We start from the raw sequence: 19,203 nt of genomic DNA, 5'->3' as shown, positions 1-19,203 counted from the left end.
TCCCCCAGGATAGGCAAAAGCAGAAAGAGCAGAGCAGTATCATTCTTCACTCAGTCAAAAAAATTTTGTGGCAGAAAAGTTGAGTGGCAAGGAAAGTGGTGATCTGCAGCTAGAACTGGCAATACAGGAACTGAACCATCCAGAACAGATTGTGTAGGATCCTTTCTTCGGACAATTAACACCCAGGCATTTTCAAAAGATGAGGATAGCTCCAGCACTGCCTACTTTCACTGGAACTGCTAGCAGCGGGTGTGCAGCGTTACAAAAATACCCAGCAGCCTAACTGCACTGTTACAAACACTAAACACCTGTAGCACTCTATCCAGAAACAGGCTTCATTTTTATACTACTTCAAATCCGCAAAGTAACATCTCAATTTACAGGAATCTATGGTCAGCAAGTTTAGGTTGCTTACTTTCTTCCAAGCTGATGGTAAGCATTTCTACCTATATATTGCCTAGCATCTGTGAAACTTTCAGAAAGAAACAGTTCAACAAATATATTCCATGTACTCATTGATTTCCTTTCCCTTTACGTAGAACAGAAGTTTATATGGTATAAAACCAAAAATACTACAACCCTGGGGAAAAAAATCAAGCATGAAACCTGACGTATTGTGAAATTTGTAAAAATCCTAATGCTAGATACAGATTTATACTGAATAGGACTTCATTAACAATACCAAGCTGGAATAACACCAAGAAGAACCCATACTAATCTAGAAAATAGAAGTATGTGAATTTTTATTCTTGATGAAAAACTGTAAGGCTGTTATAGCCCATGAACCTAAGAAACGAGCTCTTCCTGAAAGCAGGATATGGACTGTACACTTGCAGTATGCCAAAGATTCCCATGCTCACTTGCTGGATTCACCTTACTTGCTGGAAACCACCTCTTCTAGCTCAAGAATCTTTAATTACTACTCCTTAGGACAAAAGATGACAGAAGTTGGAATATATTTAATTAGGGGTGTCCCAATACATAGTTTTAGAGTCACAGTTTTAATAAAATTCTGAGGTTCAAAGAGAGGATGATGAAAGATGCTTACAATAAAGTGTTCTTCCAACACAATTTTTATGCAAAGAAAGCATTTTGGAACTGGGGAACTACTAAAAAGGTGCTAGTCAGTATAAATATTACAAATGCACTTCTGGGTTTGACTTTCAATAATTTTGTTGGTATTCATCCAAGTCCTTTGCAAGCTGCAGACCAAAGTGGTGCCCAAAATTCTCTCATCTGTGTAAGACTGGATATGCTTGCAACTGTATAAAATTAATGTACAAATCCCTAGTTCTGCTTTATTTTCTAGCCATCCACACATCATTCTACAATGCTAAGAATCTGGTTTTCTTTTTTGACCCTTGCAGTGGTTTTGGCTCCAGTGGAGTCAATTTCCTTCACAGTAGCTTGTATGGGGCTATGTTTCAGAGTTATCAGCACCAAATTGGTGCTGATAGCACACTGAGCATCAAGGTCTTCTCTGTTTCTCACCCCACCCCACTGGTGAGAAGGATGGGTGCATAAGAGGCTGGGAGGGGACACAGCCGGGACAGCTGGCCCCAGCTGACCAGAGGGATATTCCATACCATATGAAGTTATGACCAGCACGTAAAGCTGGGGGAAGAAGAAGGAAGGAGAGGACATAGGGACTTATGGCACTTGCCTTCCCAAGTAACCATTATGTGTGATGGAGCCCTGCTGTCCTGGGGATGGCTGAGCACCTGCCTGCCCATGAGAAGCGGTGAATGAATTCCTTGTTTTCAGTGTGCTGGAAACCGAAGGACCAAAGCAGGAGATGGCCAGCCTGAACCCCCATGGGGGCTGAACTAATTCTAAAAATAAAGCCAGTACAACTGCTCTGGAAAAAAAACCCCACTCAAAAAAACTAAGCAGAATTAGCCTGTTTAATGAAAGTTGTGACAACAAGAAGAGAAATGAAGACTGAGAATGCATCCACTTGTGTGCTCCCTGTTGGCAGATAACTACTTATGACTTGTCTAGTCCAGATGTGTTAACTCAGCATTGAATGCTGTAGGACCTGAACAGTTTACACACATCCTATGCGCAAAACCAAGCACTATCTCCCCCCTCCTCTGTAGCAATAGGTGGAAACAAGTAATCAAAACTGATTACTTTGAATGTTTTTTTCCCTTCTCATTACCTTAACTGTTCAGTGAAACACTGAATTTTCACACAGTGCTGCACAAATTATTCAATTGTGCTTTTTATTCAGATGTTTCTTGCATCAGTACTGCAAACGTAATGCTGAGTCAGATTTGGAAATCTACACATCTATATAATATATATGCATCAACATTATCAATGGGCAGAAGTATCAACAATGAACAATATTATGACATTTGAATGTCAGAACATAAAGCAATTCTTCACTTCCCAGGCCAGCAACTAAAAAATGAAAATAAAAAAGCACTAATCATTCCTTGAGATTTTACTTCAATCAAAACTCTCTTCCTGGTGTTTTTTTTGTTGTTTGTTTGGGGTTTTTTGATTTTTAAAAAAACACCACAAACATGCTCCATATTTTATTTTATGCAATACCAGTCCCAAAGGCTGACATATGAACTTTTAATGAACATTAATACTTTTATCTTCACATATCTCTCTACCATGCCAGAGTTTTAAGTGTTGCCCTGGGCAGGAATAAAATATGTGCCATTAATAAACTAGATTGAGTCCTTATGTTTCTTACTTGTCTCCTTACTATGTATTTTAAATTTCTCCAACAGAAGAGATGAAATTTTAGTGGTTTTCCAACAGATAAGAGCTGTGAAATAGGTCCTGGGGTATAGCAGTATTAATTTCAAACAGGAACTTGAGAGCTTTCTTGTCTTTTCAGTTTTAAAATCAGACTTCTTTCCTCTTTCTAAAATATGGAAGCTAGCGCTGTCATAAAAATCACAGTACAAGTATACAATGTACTTATGATATGGACACATACATATACCTCTGTCATGCTCTCTGGGAACTACTCTTTCATTAAGACGGTCAACCCACTGCTTTTATATCTGCATTCATTCTCTAAGTAAAAAAAGTATCTTTTTCGTATTTCTTAAGTTTCTGCAATAGACTCTAACAGAAGCCAACAATGACTTAAGAGGAAGATAAAATTTGTAGGACAGAAAAAAACCCATATATATTCACTGGTAAAATTATATTATACCTAATGATGAATGTGGGAGGCTGGTGGGGATGAAATGTGGCTAAATACATTATGTACAGCACAGATCTTAGTGAAAATCAGAATGCACTTTCAATCCATTTTCTTATTTATCAAAATCTAACAGTGTGTTTCAATGTTTCTTTTCCTTCCCACCTTACAGAAGTATTACAAGGAATAAGAGTGAACAATGTATTTCTGCTAAGATGGACAAAGAAAAGGGTCTCTTCTCAAGTTCATATGCAAAATGGAGATCATAGAATTTTGGCAGGTAATATATTTACATACCATAGCTCACATTTGTGTATTCATCAAATATTAAAGCAATCCAAGCGAATGTTAGACTTTTATATATTTAATAACAAACATCAAAAGAGTAACACTGAGGATTATATGCCTGTTAAAATACCTGCAGATGTTTGGTTTTTTTCTTAAGCCAAGTACCACCATATATATTTAGTACTTCAGGATACATGACCCCTTTCATCCAGCAGTACTAACAGGTCTTTAAAAATACATACTTTAGAAGGCATGATAAAAATCTACAGTTTTACCAACAGAGAAAAACTGTGCTACTGTGACTGTTGCACTCAGTTCCTGCTCAGATTTTAGCTAATACAGCTCATGCTGATACATGCCTGATGTATGCTGGCATACATGCCTGATGTACGCTGGGAGCAGTAAGAGCATCAGGTAGGCAGGACAGGCGGTCAGAAAGAGCTAAAAGGGCCATCATGCAGCCATGATCACCTACCTGCAAACTGCTGTCTCCTGCAGCCACCATCTTTGTCTGGCAATTCATAAGAATCTACTAACTCATGGAAATTATATAAACCAAATCTCCAAGCTGGATGATATAAACCATCATCTTACAAAAAAAAAAAAACCAACAACTTTTGCAGTAGATCCATCAGCAGCTGGACTACTGAGGCTTTCAGGATTCCCAGTGTGATGCAGTGGACCCTCACACTGCGACAGAGGAGGAAGGATGCGCACCCTCACCTTTGGCTAGGTAACTGATTATTTTATTTTTTTTTGCTCCCAAGTGCATGAATTAAGTGTTACAGGTGATAAGTTATGAAACGTTATGACCTGAGTGGTGAATAAGTAAATTCATGTGATAGACTAGTTTGGGCTAAGGTGACCAAGTTCTGTTTGTTGTGTTTGTTTGTTGTTTTTCTTAATAAGCTCACGAAATAAAGTTTAAATCACAAGAGTACATTGTCCTGTAAATTTGAGAGGTCCAAACAGACCAAGACAGCTACTCAATAGGTAACACTTTTGCAGATTAAAACACTTCTGTAACTCAAGGCAAAAAATGGTGCTGAAATCTCTTTATCTTGCAGGGTTGGATTATGACTTTACACCATAAAATGTAACTCCCAATTTGGTTGAACATGAGTTTGAATAAGCAGTATCCTCTCAAAAGCATTTCAAACTCTCCAGTTGCTGACAGACATTAGGAACCTAATTAGCAAATGGAGCAGCTGGGGGCAGGGAGGGACAGTTCATTAAATTTTATAAAGTCATTAAACCGAGCACACTAGCATGGCCAGGCCAATCTACTGTACTCTGGGTTTAGTCTACAAATTTGTTATTAGTGATCATAAAAACGTGCATTATTTTCATTTGTAATAAAAGAGCATTTCTTCAAATTTTATTCCTATTGAAATAGTGCACCCATCTTAAGACAATAGACTCGAATTAGTCTCAAATAATGCATCCTGCTTTTAAAAGGAGGAAGATATGTAAAAGTAAACGCTTGCCCAAGGAAATTCAGATTTTTGTGAATGCAAATGTGTTTATTATTGAATAAAAACACTAACTGATTTGGGGGGGGGGAGGGGAACACACACACAAGATTCTGAGAGCCTCCACAAATACTGTGGTATTATTCCACATGCTAGCCGCATGGAGATGAAATTACCTGCTGCTAGCTCTTCTACAGATTATTACTGTATCACATATGTACAAAGCCTTCGACACTTCAGCTTGTCCAGCCCACCAAACTATTATGACCATGACACCAGGAGAATTAGAAGCAGATGGAGAATTATAAGGCTCAATGGTTTGACAGAGAAGTCCTAAACGGGGACCATAAAACAGTGTGGGGGTTTTTCCTGGTCACAGGGGAATAAGAGCTTTGGGTTTTTTGTTTATAAAGTAAACCTCATTTCACTGCAGCTGGCACTACAGCTCATTCCAAAAGACTTAATGATCACAACAAAACTAATCAAGCTGTTTCTCTGTATTCTGTGCATGGAGTATTTACATAATACAAACAGGCATGGTAATATGCTTTAAAATGCTTTAAAAGCAACACTAGTATCTGTAGCTAGCTTGCACCTATTTCTATATTCTGAAAAAATGCATAAAGTAAGGTTTCATGCATTTCTGCCTGTCCTCTGCATTTCCAAGACTAAAGCTTTGTTTTCGAATCACAATGCTGGGGTTCACTAATACCATCTTCATTAATTTAAATTCAAAATCTTTGAAGTTCAGAAATACAAATAGAAAAACAAACAAATACAAGCAATATTTCAGTAGAGGATGTGACAGAAAGCTAACTGACAGTTCTCTCTTACTTCATACCGCATTGTATTTTTTTATAAGTGAATGCTAAACCAACAATACTACTTCATTGCACTGGTTTTACTGTCTTGAAAACCAAGCCAAGCATATCAAAGGGCTATTACTGCAGCAGAAAAATCCCTGAATCATCCAGTACAGATGCCTGGAGTACATGCACCCACAGTTTTCGTACAGACAACTTAGATCCAAGAACTACCAAGACCTTTCTACAGCTCCTATTCTAGAGGCATATTTAAATGAAGTTTGGACACTGACGTTGCTCCATCACTGGAATTACTTTAAATGACAAAACCAAAAATCTATTTACACATTGGCTGGAACTCTCCTACCCCCCAACCAAAACAGAAATCCTAAAGACAAAAATCCAAGGGTTCTTCGCTCCCAGGATTTATAATAAAAAAATCCAACTTTTTTGTTATACTAAAATCAAGGTTACTTTATGTTTCCATTTCTCAAAAACATGATGATCTAGATATCTAGCCAGATATATACAGTTCTACGAGACAAGAGTTGCTCATCAGTGTGTGTGTTTTAAGTTGGACAGGAGGAAACAAAGATTGCTGGGGAGAGGGGTAAAATTGAATATTCACATGGACTGACAAGAAATAGTGCATTGATATAACATCTCTTCCCACTGTGAAAAACTCCAGTGAACAGCACAGAAGGTTGAAAAAAGAATGATTTCAAATAGACAGCACTGCTGCTGAACATCCCTGTTTTGAAACCAAATAGTTAAAAACATTCCTGTGTAACAATTTTACAGATATTGAATACAATCCTCAGATGTGATGCACATCTAGCCTTCTGACTCCTGTAACTTCCTGCTATGGGTCAAGTTCTCTGCAGGTAGTTGGGCTGCTTTGGCAAAAATGAAAGATTTCAAACGTTTATTTATAATGATGAGTAAAGCAAACATACAACACTTCCTTCACCCTAATTTGCTCCAAACACACTCCACACTTGTCGGGTTTCTACACCAGACAAAAGTTCAGTGTCCATATACAGTTCAGAAAATGACATCCCAGGTTAGCATTTGCTTATGAAAAAATTTACACTGAAGATTCAAGACTTACCATGGTGTACAGTTACTAGATGGAGCATTAGTGTAGGACTTGGTATCATGTTTGTACCTCCCTGAAATCCTTCTGCAGGTATTTGGGTTGCTTTTTTAGGTCAAGCCTCAGTATGCCTGCTTTGGCATGCAATGCAAGACAAGAGTGAATCAACATTACAGCTGAACCTGAAGAAGTGATCGGGAACCGAACTCTAGAGAGGTATCCAGCCTCTCAAGAACCTCTATTATAGATGGCAAAGTGTCGAAATAACTCATCGTCAGTATCTGAGTAGATGGAGATGCATTCTAGTCTAAAGTCAGTTATCTTCAGCACCTTGCTCCAGCACCTGATATAGCCAGATGCCTTCCTTTTAGGCATTAAGCAGTCATTTTGGCATGCCAAAGTAAGTGCCTTCAGTCTAACCCTCAGACTCAATCTACCGCAGTTCCTCACTAGGAATAATCATACATCCACATATCCTTTAAACGTCACAAGTAGACGTGCATTAGAGGCACTCAGGTAAAATGTAAACCAGGCAGAAACATGTCAAAACAACCTATTTACCCCACCACCGCCATCCCCCACCACCACCGCAACCACCCCGTATCATTACTGTTGTGACACGTTCTCCAATGGACAGACTTAGGCAGATGCATAGTTCATTACCTGACAGTTATTACAAGATACAAGATTTGGCACAGCTACAGAACATGGAAGTTACTGATAAAAATAGGTATTGCCCCTTGTAGTACATGCGGTGCAAGATTAAGTAACATATTTCAAATTGACAAGATGTTAAGAAAGAAAATCAAAATCCGAACAATTTAACAGAACAAAGACACATATGTTAATTCATTTATGAAGAAGTCATTGTGTTGCATTTCTTATTTGAATAAATAACAGGATGCTCTTTATTCTCCCACACCATTAATTCATTTTGTCCAACTGAAGAAATTCTCCACTGTCTCAGAAAGGTCCATTTGTATTATTCAAAAGGTTCATTGGACTATACCTTTTTACCATGTTGATGGTTGGGGATTAAATTTGATGTCCTACAGACTGATGACACATTGCTGTCTTTGAAACACCTAGTAAAGAATTAACCTCTGAAATTTAAACAAAATTATAAATACTAAAGGACACCAACGTCCAGTTTTCAGTCTACACAATTATCTTTAAGAGTATTCAAAAATACTTAATAAATGAAACAATAATTACAGTATTTTCTCATATTCTTCACATTTCTTTATGTCACACTTCCACCACCAGAATCCCCTAATACTAAAAGTGACAATAAGAATTCCTTCTGGGAAAGGAGGAAAACAATCATGCATGTACAAGAAGCAGAAAAGCAGTACCTTCATTGGCACCTCTTCTCACAACCATCCTTGCTCTCCTTGCTCTGTGTTATTTTCATGTGGTAAACAGTTCACAACAATGAAATACCAAAATCACTGGACTGTGTAATGAGATTGCAAAAATAATACCTAGAAGTATTTTTTTATCAAGTTAATTCCCAAGGAAAGCACCACTGACTGAAGTACCTTCTAGCAAAATAAGTCTCACCTTTGGCCCATGAGATGATTTCTTCTTCACTTCAGAAAAAGACAGGGAATTACTGGGCAGGTTGGGGAGATGAAGGCTCTGTCCTGAAGAGAATGATGTGCTATCTGACATCATCATGATCTGTTGTAAGAGGGAAAGCACATCAGTCAAACACTACCAACAGAGACAGTCTCACCTGCCTAAGAACTAGCAAAACACATTGGTAGGAGAATAAAACTTCTCCACCAAAAGTATCCATGTATCTTCTCAACAGGTGATGGGTTAGTGAAACCACACTGCCATCCCCTATTTAATGGACAAATCACATCTTTCTGTTTCCATGCAAATGCAACAAAGCCCCCTCAGAAAACGGCATAACTTGTTTGATTATGGCTGCTTACACACCATGGCACCTGAGTCCCTAGCACTCTTTCTCTTCTCCTGAGCAATGCCTAGTACTCTTCAAAATGCATCCCACTTTCAGTAAAAGCTTCTGCAGGCTGCTGACATCCCATAAATACGTATGTGCAGCAGTCTTAATGTTCAACTAAAGCAAAGTGAGGAAAGACTGTAATGGGTGTAGGTGGCAAGGTTTGGGTGGTAGGGGTGGCCTCTGTGAGGAGAGGCCAGGGGACTCCCCCATGCCAGACACAGCTGGATCCAGCCGGCTCCAATGGACCCACTGCAGGACATGTCTCAGCCCCTCAGGCAAGATGGTTATGCCTCACGGAACCCAGGTTTACAGGCAAAAGACTGCACAGGCGAGGAAAAAAAAGAAAGTGTGAGAAACTGCAGTGTGAACACCAAGGTCAAAGACTGAGAGGAAGAGATGCTCCAGGCACTGCAGAAGGTATTTCTCTGCAGTCCATGGAGAGCTCATGCTGGGGCAGTTCCTGAAGGACTGCAGCCCCAGAGAGGCCCGGTGCTGGAGCAGAGGGAAAGTGTGAGGACGGAGGAGTGGTAGAGAGGAGCTGTTATGACTGACTGCCAACCCCATTCCCCATCCCCCTGTGCCTCTCCAGGAGGTGGAGGACATCAGTCTAGAACAAAGCAGTGAAGTTAAGCATGAGACAGTGGTGTTGGGGTGGGGATGGGGTGGTGTTTTCTTTTTTGTTTGTCTTGCTTCTCGCTAGCCAAATCTATTTTAATTTGCATCCAAAAAAAATTATTTTTCACAAGTCACATCTGTTTTGCCTGTGTCATTAACTGGTAAACAATCTCCCTGTCTTTATCTTTACTCATGGGCATTATCATTCTGTCTTCTCCTCTTGCCCTGTTGAGGAGACAGAGCAAGTGACCACGCGCCTGGGTAGGAGGTTCAGCCCTTAGCCAAGATCAGCCCACCACAGCCACACACTGTAAAAACAGCCTGAGGTTTTAACGTGAAACCAGTATAGCTCCGACTTCAACTTCGAACTTCAAGCTTCTGCTTTACCTAGAGCCCAGTAAACTGGATGGCTGGTGAGCAAGCAGCGTTTTTGCTCTAACAAGGATCTAGCTCCCCTTCTTGAGTTTAAAGACTCCTAAGTACAAACATAGTTTCCAGAGAAATCAGCCATCACAGAGCAGTTACCAGACACGTAAAGATGATGCCTTCTGTCTGAGAGAAACTCAGCTAGCTCCTGTCTTCTGCTGCAGCGCTGCTGTGCCTGGATTCTACTGCTTCCTAGCACAGCTCTTCATTTATCTATTGTTTCAAAACCCTAAATGGCAGTGACAGCTTACTTTGCCTGACAAGCCCTGAAAACCTGGAGAGAAGTTGCAGAGCTCTGCACTTAAAAGGAAACATATCTCTCTTTCCACCAGTTCCACACAAAGTCACAACTGGTTTTGTGGATGCCCAGTGTGGTCACCCTTGCGTCTTCACATGATCCAAACATCCTCTGATACTGGGGACAGTGAGAGATTGACCCATAACGTGCCTCATGCACATTACGATAAAGGAGGAACACAAATAGCAATATTTGGATATCTAGGATGTATATATGTATACTTCATATTTTACGTCTCAAAGTCAAGGTGGTATTTACTGCCTAGAGCTTCTTCAAGACAGTATTTAAATGTTTTAATTTTTTTTTGTTTAAACACTGCTCCAAATGAATCTTGTTGCAGACAACTTTGTTCAAAGATCATGTGGTAGCCTGGAGAATATTACAGGACATGTCTAGGTAATAAAGATTACTTTTACCAGCCTGTAAGTCGAGCATTACCTTTCAACATTGATGCTAGAATCCAAAGGTGGAGGAAGAAGGCAATAAATTTGTTCTCCTTCCTTGACCATGGGTTCATGTATTTTTTAAAAGAATAATAAATCTTTAAAAGTTATTAATGTATTCAAACATTTTGTGAAGTAAGATTCCACCCAGGGCATGTAACAAATTTTCTCCCCGATTCCTCATTTCCATTTCTCAGACACCTAAACCAGAGCCTGGCAGGAGCCAGAACTCTCAAAAATTAGCTGGACAAAAGCAATGGCATCCTTCTTGTCACCATGGTAATATCAACAGCAATCAGCTATTGTGAATTGCAATGAGGAATTTCTTTTAGCCTCACAACTGCTTTTTAACCTCAACTTGTCAAGGGTTTTGACTGAATTCAGCCCAGCTGCATGCAAGAGAAGGCACAAGCTAACAAAGAACGATCAGCAACAAGGACAAGGAAAATCTGTAGCCACATGTGCATACCATAAACCTGTGCAACAGGTAGAGAAAATGCACATCTCTACCATTATTTCTTCTCACAGACTAAGTCAAATGGGTGATTAAATGAGACTGTTCTCCTTTAACTGAAACTCAATGCAATGTTTTAAATCACAAACTTCACAGAAAATACCAATTGCATTAGAATCAAATCACCTTTCAGCAAAAGTAGACATGATGTTACCCATTTGTCATGGTTTAACCCCAGCTGATAACTAAGTACCACACAGCCACTTGCTCACTTCCCCCTTCCAGCCACAAGGAATGGGGAGGAGAATCAGGAAGGAATGTAAAATTCAAGGGTTGAGATAAGAACAATTTAATAGTTGAAATAAAATGAAATAGACCAAATAACAACAACAACAACAACAGGAAATATAATCAACATGAGGGAGAAGGACAGAAGAATGAAATCCAAAAGGAACGGAAGAAAGAAAAACAAGTGATGCCCAATACAATACAGTTTAATACCAGGGTACCAAGATATGAGAATTACAGAGTAACAGAGTAACTTGTACTAAGAAATATTTCAAGTGAGGTGACTGTCCCACTTAGCACTGCAGTGGTGTGGCCCCACCTTGAGGACTGTGTGCAGTTTTGGGTGCCACAATATAAGGGCATTAAACTATTACTGTGTCCAGAGGAGGGCAACCAAGGTCGTGAAAGGCCTCGAGGGCAAGACATAGGAATAGCAGCTGAGGTCACTTGGTTTGTTCAGCTTGGAGAAGAGAAGGCTGAGGGGTGACCTCACGGCAGTCTACAGCTTCCTCGGGGGGGCAGCAGATGGAGAGGTGCTGATCTCCTCTCTCTGGTGACTAGCAACAGGACACGAGGAAATGGAGTGAAGCTACATCAGGGGGAGTTCAGACTGGACATTAGGAAAAGGTTCTTCACTGAGAGGGTGGTCGGTCACTGGAACAGGCTCCCCAGGGAATGGTCACAGCACCAAGCCTGTCAGTGTTCAGGGAGTGCCTGGATGATGCTCTTAGTCATATGGTTTAGTTTTGGGTAGTCCTGCAAGGAGCACTGAGTTGCACTCCTTATGGATCCCTGACAGCCTGGGATATTCTATGATTCTACGTATCTACGTTGGGGTTTTTTTGTTTTGTTTAAAATTCAATTTTTAAAATGTGTATTTTTTAATACTACCTGTTGGCAGGAATTTCATAATCCTCATGAATGGAAATTCTTTGCACCCATAGGAAGCAGCTAACATTCAATGATGTGAATGACAACAAGTAATGCTTCTAAAAACAGACAGGCCATAACAGGCAGGCTAAAGAGTGGGCCCACTACTCAATGGGGCAAGAGACCTCATGACAAAGAGCTTGGCTTATGTACTAAGTGTTCTTTTAGCCTCTCTTTTCACATGTAAGATCTTGTTTCCTCAGGCCTCCAAGGTAGCCGAGCATCCTCGCAGAGTCTGTAGTGGCAAGTCAGTGCCCTGAAGAGAGGAGGATTGAGTAAGGGTGTACTTCATCCATAGGGACACTCAGGTTCAAGAAACCAGGCTGGATGTAAGCAGGGGTACTAAAGAAGTTGGTCAGTACCATTTGCGAGGGAGCTCTCTGTCAGTCTTCAAAAGGTTGTGATGATCAGGGAAGGTTCCTGATGAATTCAGAAAGGCAAACATCACACTCATCTTCATGAAGGAAGATCTAGGGAGTAACAGTCCCATCAGTCTCACTTCAGTCCCTGGAAGAAGATGGAGAAAATCTTCCTGGAAGCCACCTCCAGCCACTGGAGGGACAAGAACGTGACTCAGAGCAGTCAGCATAGGTTTAATAAGAACTCAGAACCAGATCTGTGATATATGGACTGGATAAATAGATGATGAGATGGGTGGAGAACTGTTGGGACTGCTGGACTCAAATGGTTCTCTTCAGCTACATGAGGTCCAGCTAGAGGCCAGTGACTACCAGCACCGCTCCAGGATCAACACTTAGTCCAAAACTGTCTGAGGCCTTGATTAACAATTCAGTGGGATCGAGTGAACTCTCAGTAAGTTCACAGATGATACACAGATAGCTGTTTTTCAGAGATGGCCTGTGCTGTCCAGGAGAAGCTCCACCATACTAACATGACTGTTGGGTTAGCAGATGTTTAAGGAAGAGAAGAAAAAGATGAGCTGTTCCATAAGGCATACAGAAACTCAGTCAGCAGGTGATGTGAACTCCCAAGAAAGCCAGCCTGTAATCTAGTGAAGATGGACAGATGATGTCAACATGGTAGAGGATGCCAGTCAAGACAAAGAGGAGAAAGACCAATAGTAGCACTGGTTAATGCAACAACTGCTTGATGTGGCTAGACAGAAACAGAAGAAAATGCAGATGCCCACTGCTGGTTTTCCCTGTCCTGTTCCAAAGCTCATCTGTTCCAGTAACATCAAAGACTGCAGTTTTTGGAGGAGTTATTTGAATAATGGACAACAGAGATGGAACAAGCCACAATCCATTTCACTTTCTCTGTGAAAGGAGAACTGGAGCATCAGTGGGGGCATCTACTTAACACAACACTAAACTTGAACATGAGAAAATGAACCTCCGTAATTTTGCATGCTCTGGTTTACGCTGTAACTGGGAGGCTTCCTACACCACCACTAATAAGCTGTTCCATGCAAGTTTTAGCTCAACATAGGGAAGACGTGGTAACATCAAAATAAGTTTTCACAAGATCTCATCCTAATAATGTATCTAAGAAAAATTTATGAAAGCAATGCAAGACTAAATCATATTAAAGCATACAAATATCAAATGAATATGATGCTGGTAGTATCTACTATGGTAAACAACACCTGCTGCAGAGCAAAAGAACAAGTCTACATAAACTATGCTTTACTTTCATTGCTGTTATGGACAAATGTATAAGACAGCTTCCCCCCGTCGTGGTTTAACCCAGCCAGAAACTAAGTACCATGCAGCCACTCACTCACTCCACCTACCCCGCAGAGGTATGGGGCGGAGAATCTGGAAAGAATGGAAAATTTAAGGGTTGAGATAAGAACAATCCAATAAAAATACAATTAAATAGGAAGAAAAAAAAACCCAAACAATAATAATAATAATTATAATGAAAAGGAGAGAGAAAGGAAGATGAATAAAATCCAAAAGGAAGGGAGAAAAAAAGTGATGTACAATACAGTTGCTTGCCACGTGCTGACCAATGCCCAGCCAGCCCCCCAGCAGTGACCAGCAGCCCTGGCCAACCCTCCCCAGTTTACATACCAAGCATGACATCCCATGGTATGGAATACCCCTTTGACTGTTCCAGGTCAGCTGTCCCAGCTGTGTCCCCTCCCAGTCTCTTGTACCCCTCCTCCAGCCCTCTGGCTGGCAGGGCCTGAGAAACTGAAAATTCCTTGTCTTGGTATAAACATCACCCAGCAACAACTGAAAATATCCACTGCTATCAACATATTCTCAGATCAAATCCAAGACACAGCACTGCACCAGCTACTAAGAAAAAAATTAACTCTGTCCCAGCTGAAACCAGGACAATCCCCCCAACATTTTTCTCACCAGTCCACCCCATACAGAGAGAATCTTCTCCTTTTGTCATATGTGCCAACAAAGCATTATGCATATCAGCATTCAAACTGATCTGCTAGTAGCGGTATCTTGCCTCTAGTTTACCAAACACCTACTTTAGCCTGCAGCTGTTGAGCTTGTATTTAAAAAGTCTGTCTACCAGCTGCTTTAAATAGAAGACAGCTTCCTGGGCAAGGGCAAAGAAAAACTTATTTAAAAAAACAAAACAAAACAAAACAAAACCAAACAACGAGAAGAGAAAATCCACTGGTATTCACATTATTGGGCAGGAATGCTCCTACCTGCTTGATCAACCTGAACTGAGCAATCTCCATATTACCTGACCTGCAGGCACCTTCTTAACGGCATTCCAGTTTGCTACTCAAGACAACTAAGTGCTATGGAATGAAAAATTGCCACGTGTTTTATTTATGTAGTTCCATGTACTGCTGAACAAAGGAAGGGATCAGGGAACAACAACTGTGCAGTACCAATTATCTTAATACAATCAGGAACCCTTTTCCACTATCCTTTTCCCAGCATTTTGGGAAAAATTATGAAATTATAATACCTGTACATAAACCTACTAACAACAGATTCAGAAATCTCCTTACAAAAACCTGACCTAAGACAACACTTATCTACCAACACATTTGGCAGCTTGGAATATACAAGCACCCAACAAGAACCACTCACTTTCAGAATACAAAACTTTGCTTTTCAGATCCCAGTACAGAAAGCATGAGGAACAGCAGGAACAGCCTCAAAATGTTCCATGGAAGCTGGTCTTCTCTTGTTGCCAGTATCTACAAGTGCACATTGTGCCACCCCTGATGCATGGGAGTCATGTATCTACCAACCCACATACGCACTTACACAGGTAGAAATTACAAGAGCTGTCACAGTTGCTCCAGATCAAAACAATCACCTTATTAAGGCACATTAGAGCTTCTCCAGGGGAATGAATCACTACCAAAAAGCTGTTGCCTGTCTCCTATTTTTTCATTTTCCTGAATGAAAGGAGGCTATCAACAAAGCTGGAATAATCTTGCATCAAACAGATCCACACCAAAGTACCTGTTGTATTTTCATTTCCTGAGCTGGTAATCTACAAACACCTTCATACAACAGAACTCAGAGCAGGTTGGTGAGCTTCCTCACAATGTGCTGCAGAAAAATTCAAATAGTACTTTCAGTAAAGAGCTATGAGGTATCTGCTAGAACTCTGGGGAAAAGGAACCATTATTATAACGTTTGTGCAGCACTGAAGATGAATTCTATTCATTGTGCATCAGTGGCAGATAAACGGACTTCTTTGTGTGGTCCTGGGTTGCCGCACCCATGGTGTTTTACAGTGAAGAATGAGCTCATTCACCACTGAAAGCACTAAGAGTAACAACAAAAATCCATTTGTCCTGATAAACTATTACTGCTATTTAAACCAAAAAACTCATAAGGGAATAGAAAACCTTTTAGAATTATTTTATTTGCTTGAAAGTAAAGTAATACATAGTTTAAGAAAATTAAATCACTTAATTATTAAAAGCACAAGATTAAAGATAATCCCTTCCCTAGAGCAGCATTATACTTAAGGTTGGCTCTGGGTAGAAGCCAACTATTCCAACTGACACAAAGGAATTGCAAGGAAAGAGGGAGAATAAAGAAAAGAGGGGAATCCCCATGATTTCATCTTCATTACATGAATTAGGAACGTAGGTTTTAGAACAGGCATCATGCAGGTTTCTCAAGTGACTGAAAAGACATTTCTCAACTGTGAAACAGTTAAACCACAAAGAATTGAAAAAAACCTCAAAGAACACAATGCAGTGGTTTTGGCAAAGCCTGATCTTTTACCTTGGTACTTTTTTCTAAAAATCCTACCCCTTTCAGAATGATTCTTTCTGTCTCTTGACTCATTAATACACCAATTCTCTTCAAGGAAAGAGTAGTCTTAATATAGAAGCAGAACTGCTTGTATTTCCAGATTAATTTTACAGAAAGCAGAGAAAAAGGACACCTCTATTGCTACAACGAATTGTTACTACTCTAAAAGTGACCTATTCCTTGCATTCTCTAAATCTGAAACCTCAAACTGTTACCGTTAATAGTCATGTGCATTTGTAATAACCTTATGAATTTTACTATTTTTTCCATAGTGGTAACTGCTTTCTAAGAAGCATCTATAAAGCTTTTCCTTTTATGAAAGAAAATTCAGCTATTAAATGTTGTCTATATATTCCTGGATTAAACGACTAATTTTCAGTCTCCTTCCAAAAAGGTGGGAGTATTAAACAATATAAATATTTTTATTTATGTATTTGAACCTACTGGAGAAAGGGCTTTATCAAATTGCTGTCTTATCATGGACTGAAAATACTTACACTACCTTTTCCTGCAAGAATCAAAATTAAGTTATTCATAACATCGTATTCAAACAAGCGATGCCTGAGTAAGCCTGTGTTTCCAGCAGCAAAATTCAATTCAACTGGGAGGTAGCTGTCATTCAGCATCTTCAAAATTAATTTCTTTCTGTCTTAACAAGCAGATTAGGTATAATTTTCAATTTTCTCTTGAAACTGAAAAACATGCAAGCCAAAAAATCAACAGAAGCAGCACTACTGCTGACAATACAAAACACATCAGTGGTGTCAGACCCTGTTTATAAACGGTTTTAGTGGGATTCAGCATTCAAAATCTACTTCAAATTTGAAGATTATTTTTTAACGACTGTAACTTCCAAGTCATCCCTCTCCCCATATCCATACACAGGAATCACAACACTGCCTATTTTCCCTCAGGCTCTTTCACATTTAAAGGCTGAAACTAATCAGAAAGGTAACTGACAAATCTAGGAAGGAATGACCATGTAAGGATCAATGCTTGCTGGTGTTTCCTTGATTAAAACTTGAATCCTGCTGTACCTACTCATGCATAATTTCATGCTGTGTCTAGAGGATAAAGCTCAGTAGGAGACTACATGAATATAGTTCTGTCACTACCAGTAACTTGACGATTTTCTCAGTAAGAATTGGATTAACTAGAAATCATCATTTGTATACAGGGTGTCTTTGGGGATCTCAAGCAACAGGTTGGATTATGGTACACACTGCTAATTCACAGGAATCATATCTGTATACATGGTACCTTCACATCATTAGGTACTACACTGAGTAAATGGCACAAGAAATTTCCACAGCAGACAAAGAAATGTCATTTTGAATACATATGCAAAAAGATGGAACATAAACAATTACACTGAATGGTTTGATTGAATTTGCCCATTGTACTCTTAAAAACATTTTATTTCTCCTGTAAACATTTCTTTTTACATTTATTAGAACAAGGTCAACTGGAAGTAGGTAAATGTAGAGACGGACTTGAGCATTAATATCTTTTCAGGGGGTGGGGGAAGCTCGATGTAGAAAATATGTTTCTGAAGGTGGAAAACTTGGACAAGACTGAACTGAAGGTTTCCATTTACCTTTCCGACTACAGAAATACAATCTCTGTAGCCAAATCATATCCTTCTTCTTGTAAGGACTGAAAGAGCAATTCTCTTGGAATTACTGGACAGATTGGAAGTCAGCAAGGTGGTAATTACTAATGATGACTGACTGCACAATTATGCTTCAATTCTGGTGGTATCAAGCTAAACGCTGAGAGAAATATTCCACATAATTAATCTACATGACTGGCACCACGCTTCATGTCCTGTGTCCTTGCTGCCTTAACTAAAGTGGCCGCAGTGCCACTGCAAAACTGTGCTACAGTTGCATTCACACTTGTTTGACTACTTGGGATACTCAAATGTTACTCTTATTCTCTCCTAGTGAACTGCAGGATAACCGGCCAGGCCTTCGGGCACATGAAGGATGGGGAAGGGTAATTGTAACAATGGAACGGCAGACTGCTAGCACTTAATTTTAAAACAAAAGAAGGGGTTCTTAGCCTTAAAGACAACATTGGCTGTAGCAAGTTTCCCTGACTGGTTTGCATTTGGAATGCCACAACGTGTATGTGTGAGGGAAAAGGGGAGTTGTGAGCATCCAAGCAGTAATTCAAGGAATATGCGGCAAGAGATCAACACATAGACAAGTCTATACTAAATATAGCAGCATGCAGGTGTCAGATGAGCCTGTAGTCTTCCCTTCAGAATGACACACTATCTGTAATAAACATGTTTATGCAAACGAGAAATCAAGAATCATATTTAGTAGTTTACACCAGTGAAATGACACGGTCCATGAATTTTGCTTGGAGAAAAACTAATGAGAAATCAGGGGTTTGAGGTGCACAGAAATCAAGCAATTTACACCATTATTTAAAAGCATGTAAGCGAAAGGCTGACATCTTGGAGTGCTTTTCTTAAAGCTGCCACTCAGTGTTTTACATTAAAATGGTGTCTCATTCCTTTCGAAGGACATAAACTTCATTTTGCCTTATTTGTTCTACTTTTTCTTGAAGACAGCCATAAGCCAGAAGATTTGCTTTGACTTACAAGTGCGTGCAAACCCCATCTTGTACTTTATTACCCTGTAAATGTTTTTCTGAGCTTTTCTCAGCCTAAATCATGGAAGTTACGTGTGAGTTAATGTTTTGTGAATTCT

General features: G+C 39.8%; 1 protein-coding gene across 3 annotated transcripts in view; it reads right to left on the bottom strand.

Annotated features, from left to right (window-relative positions):
* Positions 1-19,203, bottom strand: part of MLLT3 (MLLT3 super elongation complex subunit) — a 138,654-nt gene that overhangs the window by 42,673 nt on the left and 76,778 nt on the right. For all 3 annotated transcript variants that reach the window (XM_056325078.1, XM_056325080.1, XM_056325079.1), the window contains one exon: positions 8,392-8,511. In XM_056325078.1, the coding sequence (XP_056181053.1) occupies positions 8,392-8,511 (120 nt within the window). The remainder of the gene's footprint in view (positions 1-8,391; positions 8,512-19,203) is intronic.

Source organism: Falco biarmicus, chromosome Z (genome assembly GCF_023638135.1).
Source record: "Falco biarmicus isolate bFalBia1 chromosome Z, bFalBia1.pri, whole genome shotgun sequence".
NCBI lineage: Eukaryota > Metazoa > Chordata > Aves > Falconiformes > Falconidae > Falco > Falco biarmicus.
The sequence above is the reverse complement of the archived record's forward strand: the minus strand, read 5'-3'. Positions and strand labels throughout refer to the sequence as shown.